The sequence below is a fragment of the Artibeus jamaicensis genome, unplaced genomic scaffold (genome assembly GCF_021234435.1).
Source record: "Artibeus jamaicensis isolate MK-2021 breed Jamaican fruit bat unplaced genomic scaffold, CSHL_Jam_final contig_497, whole genome shotgun sequence".
NCBI lineage: Eukaryota > Metazoa > Chordata > Mammalia > Chiroptera > Phyllostomidae > Artibeus > Artibeus jamaicensis.
Window position 1 is genome coordinate 4,228,634 of NW_026521863.1, and position 16,686 is coordinate 4,245,319.

At 52.2% G+C, this 16,686-nt stretch overlaps 1 protein-coding gene across 1 annotated transcript in view; it reads left to right on the forward strand.

Moving 5' to 3' along the window:
- Nucleotides 1-16,686, forward strand: part of PRKN (parkin RBR E3 ubiquitin protein ligase) — an 869,798-nt gene that overhangs the window by 585,992 nt on the left and 267,120 nt on the right. Inside the window, exon 7 of the mRNA XM_053668746.1 lies at nt 16,287-16,423. Within this exon, the coding sequence (XP_053524721.1) occupies nt 16,287-16,423 (137 nt within the window). The remainder of the gene's footprint in view (nt 1-16,286; nt 16,424-16,686) is intronic.

A 16,686-nucleotide genomic window follows, 5' to 3' on the forward strand; every position in this document is an offset into this window, starting at 1 on the left:
TCTTGTATTCCTCATACTCATAGAAACCTGTGTCCACATTACGGTCTCAGCTTTCCCCTGGCGGCTGCTGGGCTGTCCTCTGTTTACACTGCGCGTCTCTGTGACACTTTCGAGGGTATTCACGCGTGACCTCATCAGAGCTGGGCATCGCAGGGGCTCAGTGGTCTCCGCAGAGCGACAGCATGAACTGATTACCCGGGGTCCCTCCTCACTCTCCTGAAAGCCCACTGGGCTGGGCTGCTTTCGAGGATGTCGCCCTGAGGAAGTTGAGGACGAATTCTCGTACGCTGTAGTGCAGCATTGCCGTTTGTGACCACGCGTGCTTGTGTTCAGATTTTACTTTTATGTAACGTAGCCTATAAACCAAAACTAAAATGTCAGAAGGTCGCCATGTCCTTAAAAGTATTGCTAATGCCGGGCCCAGGGGGCTTTACAAACAAATCAGTGTTTAGAAAGACAAGAAAAGAGGAGGTGGGGGGGGGCAGAGTACTGTAGGGTCAAGGTGTTTTATTTTCCCAAGGAAAACGTTTAAAAACACAGGAACAACAGTATCTGCTCTCAATGTCGTGTAAGACACGGAAGGCACTCTTTCCTCACAAGTAGGACACACACAGTCTCTGATTAAAGGGTATTGTTCCACTGAGCTGCTGCATCACTGGTCACTGGTGAAGGCCACACGCCAGGTCTCAGACCCTGTGGACTAGACCTGGGGGCGGGGGGCCCCTGCTTGCTCTGCCAGCGGGAGGGGCCGCTTCGCTCCACCAGAGAGACTGGAGGTCCACCACCATTCACGGCATCTTCACCCTGAAACACAGCTGAATCCCAGGGGTTATTAGAAGTCCATGAACACACAGGGGCCGTTGATCGCCCTCCTGCTCACTTCCTTCAGAAGTGGCAGTGGCAAGATGCCGTGTGTTTCCCTGTGATTCTGGATTCCTTCTCGCCAGTACCCTGGAGCGCATTCCAAGCATGGAATTAACTGGGCCCTGCGACCCGTCCGTGTCCCCGGGAAAATGAGGGCAGACGTTGCCATAACAAAACACAACAATAGTATACATCTGTCCACATGTGTGCATACATATGTGCGTGTGTGATACACACACTATGAAAATATTCCAAGCATAAGGAATGCCGTGTATCTTTAGTTTTGTCTTTTGGGAAGAACTGGCCGGTGTGTCCCATTCGGGAGCGAAGGGGCCAGGCAGACACCACCGCAGTCCAACTCTGTTCTCTTTGTTGGCACCTCCGGAGCCATCTGGGGCGTCTGAAATAGAGCGTGCTGTCCAGCGAGGCGTGGCGGCAATTCTCTGCGCTGCTCAGGAACGGCACCGGGATTCAGAAGGCAGCTGCGCGTGAGCAGATCCTAGTCGCCGCCTCCCTCGGAACAGATGGTGAGAAGGTAGTCACGGATGAAGAATCTTTTGTCGATGAAACCATTTCATTCTCAGTTCTCTTCTCTGGTCATGACCTTTTTCATTGAGGTATAATTGACATACGAGACAGCCATATTGAAAGCATGTCCTTTAATTACGACGCACGAAGACACCTGAGAAACACAGTCACATGATGAACATCTCCAGTCCCCCCACAGGTGGGCTTGCATTTCTCTGTGTCCTCTCCCTCTCTGCTCCCCTTTGTCATTCTCTGCGAACCCCTACGCTGTTCTCTGTCACTGCAGCTGCGTTCTCAATTTGGGGATTATTTAAAAATGAGTCCTACAGTATGTAGTTCCTCTTTTTTCTTTTGGCTTCTTTCATACTGCGTAACTATTTTGAGATTCACCCATGTGCTTGTGTGTCAGTAGTTCATGAGATTCACCCATGTGGTTGTGTGTGTCAGTAGTTCATGATCACTGTGAGATTCTTCCATGTGGTTGTGTGTGTCAGTAGTTCATGATCACTGTGAGATTCTTCCATGTGGTTGTGTGTGTCAGTAGTTCATGATCACTGTGAGATTCTTCCATGTGGTTGTGTGTGTCAGTAGTTCATGATCACTGTGAGATGCATCATGGGTAGTGTCAGTAATTCATAATGATTTTAAGAATCTCCCAGGTTGCAACTCCTATTGGTAGGTCACCCCTCCTTATCACTGAGTGGTACCCATTTTGTAGACATAGGTCAGTTTGCCTGTTCGCCAGTGGAGCTGTGTGCAGTTTGGGATGTTACAAACAAAGCTACAGTGAGCTCATGCTTCCCTGTCCACAGTTAGGTGTCCATCCCAGAATTTCAAGTGTGCCTGCCATCTCCATCCCCCATCCTGAAATCTCTCTCTGGTCGTTCGGTAACTTAAGGGTTCACCATAACATGGATCATGTCTCGTTCTCATAGTCACTGCCTGACAAATTAAACATGAGCCTCACAATATTGGAAGGAGAGAAACATGAAATAATGATTAGTTTCCTTTGATTCTGCTAAAAATTAGGCTATTTTTAAAGCTAAAATAACACTTAGGCAAATCAAACTAACGGAGAACAGCCTCCTTGGAAACCTGCAACTGCCGTCTGGTCAGGTTCCAACACGGTGGCGGTGCGCTGTGGGCGGTTTTTCTCTGCTGGCCGTGTTCAGAAGATTCCTAACTGGGTGTGAACATTTTCACATATTCTCAGCTGGTTCTGGGACATGCTCTTTGAAGTTTACTCTTATGCATCTCTCTACTTGATTTTGATCTCTTGGAGGATGGGCCTGTGTTCCTCCTTTTATCCAAAATCCCTCTGGCTCTCACCACACCACCAGTGCCTGGTAGATGCGCAACGATGTGAATCTAACCTTCGGGGAGAGGCTGGCGGTGCAGCTTGTCTTGCGCCCGGTGCCAGAGCCCTCTGTCCTCCAGCATCGGGACGTACATGGAGAGCATGCTCAGTCCCTGCTGTCTCCTGTCTCTTTCACGACTCGGTGATAGACCTGCTCCAAGGGCAAACACTCACATAAGGGGTGAGCTCTCTTGTGTTAAAGAATAAAGAACATCGAGCCCTGACTGGGTAAGCCCAGCGCAGGTTTGGGGAAGGAGAAATGGGGTGGGTTCTTTTGATTTAGGAGTTGGCATAGTGCCCCATCCTGTGCATGGGAAGCAGAAAGGGAGGGTTGTGCTGGGCGTGGGTCGGGCCTGCCAGCCATGTAAGCAGTGCTGCGTGGGGCCCTCTGCACACGGGGCTGCTTCGTGGTCCCAGCGCTCAGCTGCCTGGGCTTTGCGTCGGGGGAGCCTGGGCTGGGTCATGTCGCCCAGGCAGGTCGGCATGGGCTTAGCAGGACCAGGCCCCGGTTGATCCCCCTGTTCCTTGCCTTTGAAGTAAACAGAAAGGGAATCCCCAGTATTTGTTACCGAGTTTCTATTTTCATCAGCATCTGGGCGCCAGGTCATCCCAGAAGGCCTGTGGCAGGCAGTGTGGCTGCTCCGGGGGCAGGAGCCCACCCGTAGCACAAGCAGAGCCTGACTCCTGGTTGAACCGTCAGGCAAGTCGAGCTGTCGTAAGGCAGACGCTGCGGGGGGGGGGCGATGCCAGAGACGTCAGCATACGTTTCAGGAGAACTGAGATGCCCTCCATGGGCCCACTGCTCCTCCCCCTGTGTTCTGAGAGGGCGGGAGCCCCGTCGGGGTGAGGGGGCCACAGGAGAGAAGCACAGCGGTGCCCCACAGGGAGGCCTCGGGGGCCACAGCAGGACTGAGCAGAGCAGAAAGAATGAGTGGGGAAGAGGCAGGGTCCTGAACACGAGAGCACAAACTGGAAGCTCTGTGTGTGTGTGCGTGTGTGTGCGTGTGTGTGTGTGCGCGCGCACGTGCCCATGTGCGTGTGCGACGGCCCCACAAGGGCTCCCCAGCCCCCCGGGGGTTGTTCTGAAGACCGCTCCTGGGTCCGATGAAGGTGCGAGATGTGGCAGCCTGGCCATTGGAACAGGCACTTCTTCCAGGGACACTGTTGAAATCAACACAGGGTCAAGGTTGAGAACAAGCCAGGCCCAGGGAAGGGCATGACTGGCTGGGAAGACCCCTGTGAGTTCCCACTGTGAACACGATGTCCCTCCAGAGCCCAGAAAGGAAATTCACGACCAGGCAGACGCCCCCACTGCAGAACGGCCCCCGCTCGTGTGCTGCCACGGCGGGCAGTGAGCGGACATGTGCTCGCACAGGCAGCGTGACAGCCCGGGTGGAAGCCTTGGGGTGACTTGTGGCAGGCCCGTGTCACCTCTGGCCAGTCACTTGACCCCAGCAATCGTCCTGCTTTCTTTTCTATGAGAGTGGAGAGTCACGGAGCCCTGTTCACACACCCGGACGCTCTCAGGCTTGGAGGGCGAGTGATGGATCCGGCAGGGCTAAGAGGTGGCACATGTGGGGACTGGATCAGAAGTTGCCTTCCCAAGGCTGGAAGATGTTCGAAACTTTAGACACGGTGTTTTGTGGCTGTTACTGCACAACTCTAAAAGCCAGTGTGGCATGGGGGCCGTGTCCCCATGCCACAGAGCACAGTCACAGTGCACACGGTTGCTGACGTGGACTTATGTAACTTTTCATCCACTGTCCTCTCGTCCCCGAATCTCTGCCGCTCACCAGGACTTGCTCCGCTGCTCCCAACCACTTCCCTTCTGCTGCCTGTGGGTCTCACCTCATCAGTGGAGGGAAGGCAGCAGACTGCAGGGACTCAGGGACACATGGCAGAAGTCTTTCAGATGTTCCCATGAGTTTGGGGGCAAGAAGGCCACCGGCCCCACCTGGTCCCTTCAGAGGATGAGTCAGTGGTTGGAGGACTCCTCTCTGACCGCTGACAATCAGTGGCAGTGCCTGCAAGTCCGGGTTGCGTGTTGCGTGACAGCCACCAGCAGAGCTGCGGGCCAGGTTCTCCTGCCTCCTCTCCCACACTCGGGCCCCAGCCTGGCCTCTCCTCTCGGACAGGAGAGGATCCAGCAACTGCTCTCTCTGCGGGAGACCCTGTCGACCAGCTTGGTCAGAAGAAACGACCTGAATGCGGGGAGACAAGGTTTGCAGCTGTCATGAAAACGAGTCTGACGTCAGGCCATCACCGGCGGCGCAGCACCTCTGAGCGATGCAGGGACGGAGGACTCAGCTTGCTGGTGCTCCTGTCTGCCTGCCTGGCGCGTCCCTCTGCAATTTCAGTCGGTCATCCGTCTAGTCAGTCAGGGAATCACCTAGAACATAAGCGCTCACTAAACTTCTGCCACAGGCCGGGCACCGGGGGGCCAGGAGGCAGCCCTGTGTCTCTGGAGTCAGCAGCAGGAGCAGAAAACCCTCCTTCGAAGAGCCAGGTAGCAGTATAGCCTCTGTGGTCCTCGCTGTCCCTGTGCCTGCGACCAGCCCCGCCCTCCCAGAGCAAAAGCAGCCGTAGATGCTACTGTCTGCCTTCCAATAAAACTTTATCCATGAAAGCAGGCACAGGGCCTGTGGCTGGGTGTGCTGGCCTCTGCTGTCCAGAGGACTAGGGGGTGTAGGCAGTTAAATAAGCAGTCGCTGCCTTGGGGCAGGTGCTGTGGAGGCTGGGCGGCCCCTCCGTGCCCTGGGGCTGGCTCAGCTGACCTGGTGAGAAAGAAAAAGGAAATTTGGAATAATTAACTTAGTTGTTGAAAGTTATGTGATATTTCGTTGCCTTTTTTAAAATACCGAGATACATTTCCTGATTATCCATCATGATTCTGGCTCAGGGCCTACCCCTGAGCCTGGCTTCCGGGAAGTAAAATCTCCAGAAATTCCTGGATTTTCCCTGCGTGGGCTGCACACCTGTGAGTTCAAAGGCCAGTGTGAGGCCGGCTCCCTCAGTGTGAATGGTCTTTGGGACATTCTTTCACGTAAACCTTCAGTTCAGCTCCTCGGGCTGGCAGGAGGAGGGCTTGCCGATCCTGCGAATCGAAGGTCTGGAATCTCAGAGGCCAGAGTGAGGTCCTCAGAGTGCCCCACCTGAGCTGCCCCCCCAAACCCCCCCACCCCTGCAGGCCACACCCACTGGGAGCTCTCCACACCCCCAGCCCCCAGAGCTCCAGTGTCTCTACACTTGGTCCTGGGCTGGGTTTGATGCCTGAACTCATTTGCATTTGTATTGCTATGGCGTGTTGATTTGGATTATTTTTAGCAAAATATTTTGGCATGTCACACGCTGCTTTTGTGGCTGTACATGAAACAAAGAAGCCAGGAGATTGGGAAAATAACTTTTTCTGCTGTACTCCACAAATCCTTAAATTGTATTCATATCTGCATACCAAATCCAGCCGACAGTGCCTCCAAGGTGTCTCAGTACCACCTCACTTTGAGGTGTTCTCATTGTGGCGCTGTGCTGAGGTGACTACAGTCTTCTCGGGGGGTTCTGCATCTCAAGCTACTTCAGAGGAGCTGATTTTTTATGTTTCTCTGGTACAAGGAAAGAAAGAGCCACAATTCTGTCAACATCCACTCACCGACTTTTAGGAATGGATGGAAAACCAACGAGAAATCTGCGTGAGGCCGCGCCATGGGCAGCAACAGACGCGTCATTTTCCCGCCCCTCTGGTGACAATAATTCCTTATGGTAAACAGCTCCTAGCGTTCCTGGCCACTGGACTCATTCTTAGCACATTAATGTTCCCTGTCATGAGATTTGGGGACACACTGGAACAGTGTGATTCACAGTGGGGCTCTTCCTTAAACAAGATCTGTCTTCATATCTTTCTTGATTTAGCTGAGGGCGGTTGCGGTGGACCTGGGCACAATCAGCTCCTAGATGTTATTCACAAAAGAGAAAATAGAGCAGGGTCTGTGTGGAGCGGGTGTGTGTTCCGGGTCCACGCCCATCTCCGAGTGGGTGATGCGACCCTGAAAGTGTCCCGCGTGAGCCTGACCTCCGTGGTCTTGGGCCGGGCACACCAACAGTGGGAGCAGCTCAAACGTGCTGGGCTCTTAGCAACATAATTCGGAGCTTCCTTGGACTTTTATACATACGATCTGGAGAACTGCTTTCTTACATTTTATTCCTTTGCATTGAATTGACTGGGGTCACACCAGTTAGCAAAATGACACAGGTGCAGAATTCTGCAGCACATCATCTGCATGCTGTATTGTGTCCTCACCACCCCAGATCAAGTCTCCGCCAATCACCATGCACGCCGCCCCCCAGACCCTCCCCCACCTCCCCCATCCCCCTGCCCCTGCGGCAGTCACCACCCTGGTGTCCATGTGGCAGTTAATGCTGTTATTTGGGGGATAAGAGAGTAACTTGGTAATTGTCCATGAGATGCAGCTTCCTCTAGCGGGCCACGCACCCCTTGGACTCGTCATTTTACTTTGTTATATGCAACAGTTACTTCATTCTGATCTGCCCGCTGTTCACAGTTACTTTGTCAGCATCTGACTGGTATAAAGGCCTCGGCAAGAGAAGCAGGGGTAGTTGCTGATTATCCAAGTCATTGTAATGAGTTACTACAAAGAAAGGCCGACCACTTGCTTTTAAAATCCAGACTTTTAAAAAAGAAAAGAGGTGCCCTGACCAGTGTGGCTCAGTTGGTTGGGTGTTGTCCCTTAAAGCAAAAGGGCACAGTTGGATTCCTGGTCAGGGCACATACCTGGTAATGGGTTTGATTCCCAGTCGAGGTGTGTGCAAGAGACAACCAATTAATGCTTCTCACACTGATGTTTCTCTCACCCCCTTCAACTTCCCTGCCCCTCCCATCTCTTACAAAAGGGGAGAGAGAGAGAGAGGGAGAGAGGTTTATTTTTTAATTCTAATTTGTGTTGTTATAATGTCTAGAGCCTAACACTTGTAGAAGGTATTGTTTGAGTTCAATGTGTCAACAGTAACTATATTTAGAAATATAACATGAGCTATACTAACGTCAAATATTTCCAAAGATTTCCACCATCTGGAAGAGATTAACCATCTATTAACTCTCTCCAGTAACCACGGCATTGTATTTTTATTTTGCAAAGCCTATTTATTGTGAATGGCTCATTACAAATAACAGCACCGAATTCTCCCCTCCCCAAACCACGGCCTTCATCCACCCCTTGTGGGGACAGCGACGTTGTATTCTAACTTCCCCGTTTCACTGCTGGAGGAACCCGGAACTTGGACGGAGGCTGAGGGGATAAAATAAGAACATGCAACTTGGTCTGTACCCGTGCCTTATCTTACTCCATTTTAAGCATGTTTTACGTGTTTTCCTCTCCTCCCTCTGGTTTCTCAGTGAGGCCAGCTTCTCGCCGTCCAGTTGACATTTTCCTTCTTCCAAGTAGGAGACATTGGATTCAGCTGCCTCCCCTTGGTTCTCCCTCCTGGCTCCAGACCGGGCTGTGTCACCTCGGACAGAGCGCCCGGGACACTCGACATCCCCTCCCAGCCCGGCCAGCTTACAGGAGCTTCCCGGTGGGTGGGTGGGTGTGGAGTCTGAGCTGGGGAGCCCTGACGGCGGTTGGTCACAGAGGAGGGAAGAACAATACAGATAATGTGGAGTGATGTCGTCCCTCGGATATCAAAACAGCGCTTGACAAACACAAGTATTACAGGAAATTCGGAAGTGAATAGAGAATCAATGTTAGCTACAGTTTTGCTGAACAAACTTCCAGAAAGAGGCTGGACTTGAGCTGAACCCTGACAGTATCTTAGAAATCGAAGACAGGGAAAGATCTTGCATGCCGAAGGAGACGGTGGGGCTGTGAGGGTCTGACCCTGAGGAAACGGAAGGGTTTGTGAGGGGCAGTTTGGGGGATATATAGTACAGGGGAACTCAGGCAAACCAGGGGTCTTCGTGTATTGGCCCTGGGAGGTAACTAGTTACTGTTCTGGCCGCCACCTGCCGCGACAAGAGCTGCTGTAGAATTCGGTTGCTGAGTTGTGCTGATGGGTGGCGTGGCGGGCCAGGGTGGGAGGAGGAAAGTAGAGAGTTTGTGGGTGCTGATTTGGGGGTCAGTCAGCATGGGGCTAATGAGTTTGGAGAACTCGGACTCTGCCAACGCCAGCGCTCCCTCTCATTTGCTCCAGAAAGTGTTATGCTGTTGCTACTCTGTGTCTTTGCTCAAGTATGGGGTTAACCAAAAAGTGTGGTTAGTTTTTCCATACTATGGCTCTAAGTAGTACTTACTTGTCTTTAACTTCATTAGCAACAGTTTTGTTAGATTGTATTGTGGCAGATGTCATACCAGCGTGCATTTGGAAAAAAACTTATCAAAATTAGTGAACTTCTTGCAGCCATTTTAGTATTGATGATGGAAGAAACAACATTTTAAGGTATTATGTTTTATTATTTCAAGAAAGGTAAAAGCAGAAGTGAAACACAAAAAAAGATTTGTGCAGTGTATGGAGGTGCCGTGACTGGTCAAAAATGTCAAAAGTGGTTTGCAAAGTTTCTTGGTACTGTTCACATTTTGGCCCAATAACCCTTGGCTGTGGGGCTGTCCGATGCATTGGAAGATGTTCAGCAGCACCCTGGCCTCTACCCACCAGAAGCCAATAGCAAGAGGTAGGCAACATACTCAAAATACCCAAATCAACCAAGTTATTGGTGGAAATGAAAAATATGTCTTTTATAGAAAAAACTAAATGACCTTCTTGGCCAGTCCCTCATCTTTACAGTTCCCGTTTTGTAGCCTCTCTCAAAATCAGCAGTGCATATTGAAAGGAAGTATGTCTGAAACAGAAACAGTGGCTGCCAGTTGAAACTTTCACGTATCTTTCCATGACAGTGAACAGAGCAAGTTAACCCGTCAGCGGGGATGTGGGTCGCGTGGTAGGGAGATGTTCAGCACAGAAAGCCCTGGTGTCCAAGCTGAACGCCTTCCCTGCAGCGTGCGTGGAGGTCAGTCCCGATGCAGGAAAGGTGCGCATGGAGCTGTAAGGCATCACGTCGTGAGCACACGTGAGCACACAGAGAGTTTCAGTGAGTATCCTAACCACAGGATGCATGAAAATCAGGTGGCTTTCCAGGAATAAAACCGTACATTCATGACGAGAGAGTTTGCAGAGTACTGATCAGCAGGGCCAAACCTTGGATCAGGTGCTGAGGTTAGAAATTCCCTGGAATTCAGTAACATTTACTGCCACAGGTGGGATATAGAGTCACTAAACAGGTATCGAAGAGGAAAAGGGAATTTTGTCAATTAGGAAAAGAGACAAAGAGTTTATACTTTCTTAATTATTTTATTTGTGATGTATTTACTGTGTCATTTCATGCAGTACCTTATTGAAACCATGTAGTTTACTGTCTTCTCTGTGGACTGAATGCCATGAGCTACCCGAAGACCACTTCCATGGACCCCAGGGATGGGCTGGTGGTCCCTAAACTCAGCCTGACGGTCGCACTTACTGCAATGGGAGAGCATTACTTATCTTCTACCTGATAGGACTAGGACGATGACCTCTGGATGTCACTTTGATGAGAGATAGCACCTAGTGTGTAGCAATTGCCCAAAATATTTGCCAAATGCACTAAAAATGTGATTCAAAAACGTAGGCATAAACAGTCTTTTTCTAGGTCTGTTGTGCAGGTTGAAATATTGGAACTTCCGCAAGTCAACAAAAAGAGCCAAAGTCAACCTTTTTGTTGTGCCACAAAGTAGACCTCACAGGGCAGCAGGGCCGTGAGCAGAGGAGAAGACAGGGGTGGGGGCAGGCAATGACCTTGATCAGGACCTGCCCACATGTTCACTGGATTCGAATTCCAAGTAGACTCATGGGCAGAAGAACCTGCTTCAGGATTTTAAATTTGGCTGCCAGAAGGAATTTTGAAGGCCATTCAACTGTTGAAGCCTATTTTTAATTTCCAGAAGTTGAGTGTATCAATTAGAGTCTTGGATCTGGGGCCTCTCCAGTGACTGGTTAGCTCACTTGGCTAACTCCAATAATGAACTCCGGTGGCATGCGGGGTCGGATGCGGTCCCCAGCACTTCCGCGGCAGGTGCCAAGCCGGGGACTTCTTTGTCGGCAGTGCGCTGGGCGAGTCATAGGTCCTGATGCTAAATATAGATGCAATGAAAATGCATTTGGCTTCTAAGATTTCAGGCATTTATTTCTTGTTTATAAGCCATCTCTAACTAGGAGGGATTTAAAGCGACAGTTGTTAAGAAGATAAATTCAAGTTACTTAAGGGGGTAGCTTTCCTCCTCTCATTATTTTTGTCTAATCAAAGGCTTGACTCAAGTCCCGGGAGTCTCACTGCTGCTGTTCCTCGGAGGGTTTGCAGAGAGCTTTGGCGCACTGCTAACGTGTGTGACAACTGGCATGTGAATGTCCGAGGGTCAAGTTCCATCACCTAAACTTAAGGGCTTTCTTCCACGAGGAAAACTGACTTTTATTTCCTCCATGGTGTGCACTGAATGTTTTTATTCTAACTCGCATTGCTTTTCATTGCAGTTTTGAAGGTTCCACTCTCCCTATTATGTGTCTGTGTTTAATTGTGCTTCCACTGGTGCACGAGAAGACTCGACTCCACACAGCCTTCTCCTTCCATGCTCTGCCCTTTTATCTCACCCGTCTCTTCTTCCCTTGGCCTGGAACGTTCTCTCCATCTCCACTCCCTGGAGTCCTCCTACTCCTTCCAATACCACTACTTCCATCACCTCTCTTCTGACCAGCTCTCTAAGTGTGGTCTCATCCCCACTCTGGGCCTATATAAGTCACACTGCTGCATTTAAAAGCAATTATCCCAAAACCTGGTGGTTTAAGACAACACTGAACGTTAACGTGCACAGATTCAGCGGGTCAGGCACTTGGGAGCAGCCGGGCTGGATGGTTGCACAGGGGATCTGAGGTTAGGGACGAGATGTCAGCCCAGGCCACGGTCCCCCAGGGCTCGCCTTGGACGGGGAGGCAGGGGGGGCCCTCTTCAGAGACGACTAACTCAGGGACTAACTCAGGGGGCTGCGAGCCGCTGCTGGCTGCTGGCAGGAGGCCTCAGGTGCTTGCTGCGGCCACTTCTCCGCAGGGCTGCCTGAGCTTCCCGGCAGTGTAGCTACTCACTGTCCTCCGTGCAGGTGACCCCCGGAGAGGGCACAGGAGGAAACCGCCATGGGTTTTCTGATCTGGTTTGGAAATCACACATTTCTCCGTCTGTTTTTTCCCCATTGTGGCACAGGTCAGCCCCCTGATGTGTGGAAGGGAGCCATGTGGGTACCAGCAGGCGAGGGTCCCTGGGGAGTGGGCTGAGGCTGTAGACCACCCAGCCTGTGAGCTCTCCACATCAATAATGTACCTTAAAATATCCTGCCCTGTCCATCCATGTTTGGTGCCTCTCCTGCCCACTTGATTAGATTTTTACTTCCTCTAAAGCAGGGGTGTCAACCTCATCGTCACCAGGGGCCACATCAGCCTCACATGGCCTTCAAAGGGCCGAATGTAGTGTTAGGACTGTGTAAATGTAACCACTCCTTAACCAGGGGCAAGGAGCTCGGCACTGCCACTGGGTAGAAACAAGGTGCCGGCCCGATAAAACAGGGTGGAGGCCAGATGTAGCCTGCAGGCCTTGTGTTTGCCACCTGTGCTCTAGAGTTTCGACGCGCTGCCTTCTCTTCACACATCTAACAATTTCTGGGGCATTGCATTCCCTGCATGACACGCTCAGCTGGTACGTTGGAACCACAGCCTCTCTTTTATTGGGTAGAAACGAAGATGCCCATGTGAGAAGGAAAGAGACAGAAAGACAGGCGGTTTGGCAGGCGTCTAGATGCAGCCGAGACGGAGAGGAGAAACAGCGAAGGGGAGAGCGCGCTGGTGGAAGTGCACGTTCATCGTGTGGGTGTGAAGCACTGCTGCTGCCCTCCGACACCAGGTTCACGGTCGTTCGCACGTGCAGACCTCTGTGCAGCAGTCCTGTGCTTTGTGAGATGTATGTGACTGGCGGGCCGTGTTCTCTGCCGAGTTCCGCCCGATGTGCTGTGAACAGAGGGCGCAGGGGTCAAGTCGTTGTTTACAGATAACTCTTCCGTAATGTCAAGTGCTGCATTTACGAGGCCTTTTCCACATGACGGAGAACTTTATGTAACCTTTGCTTCACCACTCAGTACCCTGGCTCGCTGGGGTAAAATCATTTTCTAGATTGATCCATTAACATTTATATATAATTTGAGCAAAGGGCACAGAGGACTGTCGGGAGGAGGAAAGACCCGTGAGAAGGGACATTCTGGCCTGTTCTCCTCAGAAATGTCACTGCTATCCATCCCCTCGTTTCCATTCCTGACACCACCAGCGCACCACCGCGACGTCCCTTAGTAACTCATGCCCGAGTCGTTAAAATGACCTCTGGATGGATTTCCCGGCTTCCAGCTTCTTTCCGTCCAAACATCCCTCAGAACTAAACTTAGCGAAGCTTCACTCCCTCCATGCCTAGGAGCCTGCAGTGAACCCCATGACCTAACGCCAGACAGGACGATGTTCTCCGAGAGCCCCCCGCACCGCCCCTGACCAGAGTCGTCTCCGTCCCGACCCTTTTCCTCTCTCCTCTCTCTTCTCCCGACACATCTTCTCAGCCAGCCCAGCGGTAGCATCTTTGCTGTAGGAATTCTGTGCTGCGTCCCCTTCCTGCCCTGGCCAGTCACCATGTTTCTCTGCAGGTGCAGTGGCCCAGAGTCGCCTTCCCTGTTAGTCCACATTCTGCTCCAGGCTCCCCGTGGAGCAGTGCAGACTCGTCCCCCCCGCCCCCAACATCCAGGCGCCAGAGTCTGGGGCCTGTGTCATCGTCCGGCAGCACCTGCGTCAGCCAGGTCCCTGTGTCCCCAGGCTCAGCACCGTGGCGGAGGCCACGTGTGTCTCCCATTGTTGGTGCCAGTTACGGCTGTAAGATGCTCAGTCGCTCAGGGTGGGGATCCACATGTGTTTATGACGGGCCTGCCGGAGCCAGTGTAGGTGCTCGATAAAAATGGAATAAAAACATGCAAATGGGAGCAATAAAATTATAAAATAACAATAGCTTGTTCCTTGCCCACTGGTCCAGTCAGTGGCTGGTTGCATAGCTAGCATGTGCCCAGCGCTCCGGCTGGTGAGGCGTGGCTGGGTCATGACGGCGTCAGTCACGTACCCATGGCCTCTGCTGTCTCGGGACCTGTCACGTGGTGCAGACAGCTAAGGCGGAGAGGAGGCTCTGTCTGAAGGGCCTTGTGACAGGCCTTGTGGGCTGAAAGGCAGGAGAAAGGGGAGAATCGGTGAAGAACTGGACTCCAGAGAAAGTTTCTTGAAGGTCTTCAGTCTTGAACTGGACCTTGACATTGGGGACTTGGATTTCCGTACAAAGGCTAGTCCCACACTGCAGGGGTGGGTGACAGTGAGCCAGTTCCTTCCGGCACAGGGACTGGAAGTGCCTGCTGGGATAGGCGAGGGCTTGGCCGACACGGGAGGATGGGGGCGGAGGGACGGGAGAGGCGGGCGGCTGATCTCAGGAGAACGAAATGCAGGGCACCTACACGCAGATCCCCGCAAGGCACCTCGTCTGACGTCAGCGCTCATAAATATTAGCACATCAGACATTAATTATGTAGTCCCTCTATCTGTGAAATGACTTTTACTCATTTTCTCAGATGACGATTAATCTAATAACGTTTCTCTGAATGTCAGGCTTAGCCCTCCCTGAAATTTTTTACAGTACTCTTTGTAACAAGTAAGCAATCTTACCTCATAACTATATCAAGAAAGTCAGCTACCAGAAAATTCTATGTCAGGTGTGTGCATGTGTGTCCATGACTAAATGTCACTGTGTTTTCAAGTCCGTAAGTCAGTGTACATGTGAGATGTGTCTGTTCTCCCCACATGTATCTATATCACCATATAGGTGTGTATTTATATGTATATAAATGGGCTCCACGCAGACAGCAACAGAGAATTCATCAGTGACTCATCGACTACTTTGGACTCCCTGCAACTATCGCAAGTTTTTTCTTTTCCAAAGACAGGAGCGTGGCGCCCCCCACTGACACTGCAGCATCTGGTGGCGGCCACACACCCTGTGTCTGGGAGGTGACTTCCTTCCAGGGAGCCGACCGGTCTTCTGTTCTCACCCCCTCGCCGAGCGCACTGATGCCTCGGACCGCGTCCCCCGACTCCTTCGGTGTGGTCGGCTCGTCTTCCTGCCTGTGCCTCAGTGCAGGGCAGCGGCCTGCTGTCCCCACACTCGATTCTTAGTAGCACCACTCCGTGTCACCAGGAGGACGGGCCTCCCTCTTGGGACCGAGAGCCACTGCCGCCGCCGAGCCCGCCGTCACCTCGCACACCATTCTTAGTGACGGCAGGGGCAAGGTGGGCTGTCGTGTCCTCTGTTTTGTGGGGCGTGTCCCCCGTGCCCCACGCGTTGGACCTCTGAAGCCTTCCCTCATGCAGTGGGCGCCTGCGTCTGCCCGGGGGTTCAGCTCATACCACGGCCTCTGCCGAGTTTTTCGTGTCCTGCCGACCTGCTCCGCGTACCAGGACGCTGTCACTGGAGTGTGGGGCAGCGATGCTCGGCGGATTGTCAGGATGGTGTAGGTTCTTCCCGGCCGTGCTTAGCAGGAGCACAAAACCGTGTCAGCCGAGTGTGAGAGAGAACAACTGGAGCCGTCCATCTGACAACAGGGGGAGGGAAGAGCCGGCGCTCGGACCAGCCTGTGCACCAGGCTCCTGACCTTCCTGCCCCGACACCGAGGCTGTGGTCCGGGTACCGGCGGCTCTGACCTCCAGGTTTACTTCTTCCACAGGGTGTTGGCCAAGCTTCCTTTTTAGCCCGGCGACATAAAGGAACATTTTTAGTGATGGTCTCCTACCTTCTCCCATGTTTCCACGTGTTGGTAGCAGATCGGAGGTCTCTTCGGGCTTGATCGACCGTGTCGCAAAAGTCGGAATGGACGGCATGTTGCACCGGCCCCGGCGGGGGAGGAGCAGGGCGAGGGTAGCAGCCCTGCCGAGTCACAGGGTGAACGAACTGTGTGTGAGCCGCGTTACTCTTGCGTCAGAAGCAGGGAAGTGTTATGTTTCATCGTCTTCCGGGGGAATTGTTACAAGGGCAAAGGACTGTGCAGAGCACAGTCCAGGCTCAACTGCAAAGGGCCCCGAAAGGGCGTCAGCGGGTTCAGATGCGGGGCGCGGAAGCACATTAACCTGCTTAGGGACACTAGCTCAGGCGAAGCTGGACATCGCCCTGGAGATGCACAGCTGATCGGTAAATCTGTTAATGTACAACATATATGATTAGGAAAATGATGTTCTGTATAGTTAATGGAGTGCTTCCAATTCTTAAGACAGGGCCCTGGTGAGCACGGGCTCCGTGCTCCGCAGCCTGGCAGGCTTGCTCAGTGTCCCACAGCATGCGTGGCCTCTTGCGTGTGGCAAGTCTCACAGGAAATGTCTGTCCTCGCCTCTGCAGGAGTCCCATCCTGGTGTTCCAGTGCGACTCCCGCCATGTGATCTGCCTGGACTGCTTCCACCTCTACTGCGTGACCAGGCTGAACGACCGGCAGTTCATGCACGACCCGCAGCTCGGCTACTCTCTGCCTTGTGTGGGTAAGTCTTGCGTGCCCCCCGCCCCATTCACTGCTGACCTAGCACCAGAGGAAAGCTGCCAAGGTAAGGGTGTGTTAGAGACACCCAGTCCCTTGCTGAGGGGTGAAAATTCAAATATCTATTTGATCATCACTGAGCAAGAGACATTTATGTTTGGATCACAAAAAATACAAAATGCTAAGGTATGAAAGAACTGTGTTGAACTAGCAAATGCAAAACCTGCAGACAGGCAGTGGAAATAGAATTTGCAATATTATTCAGCC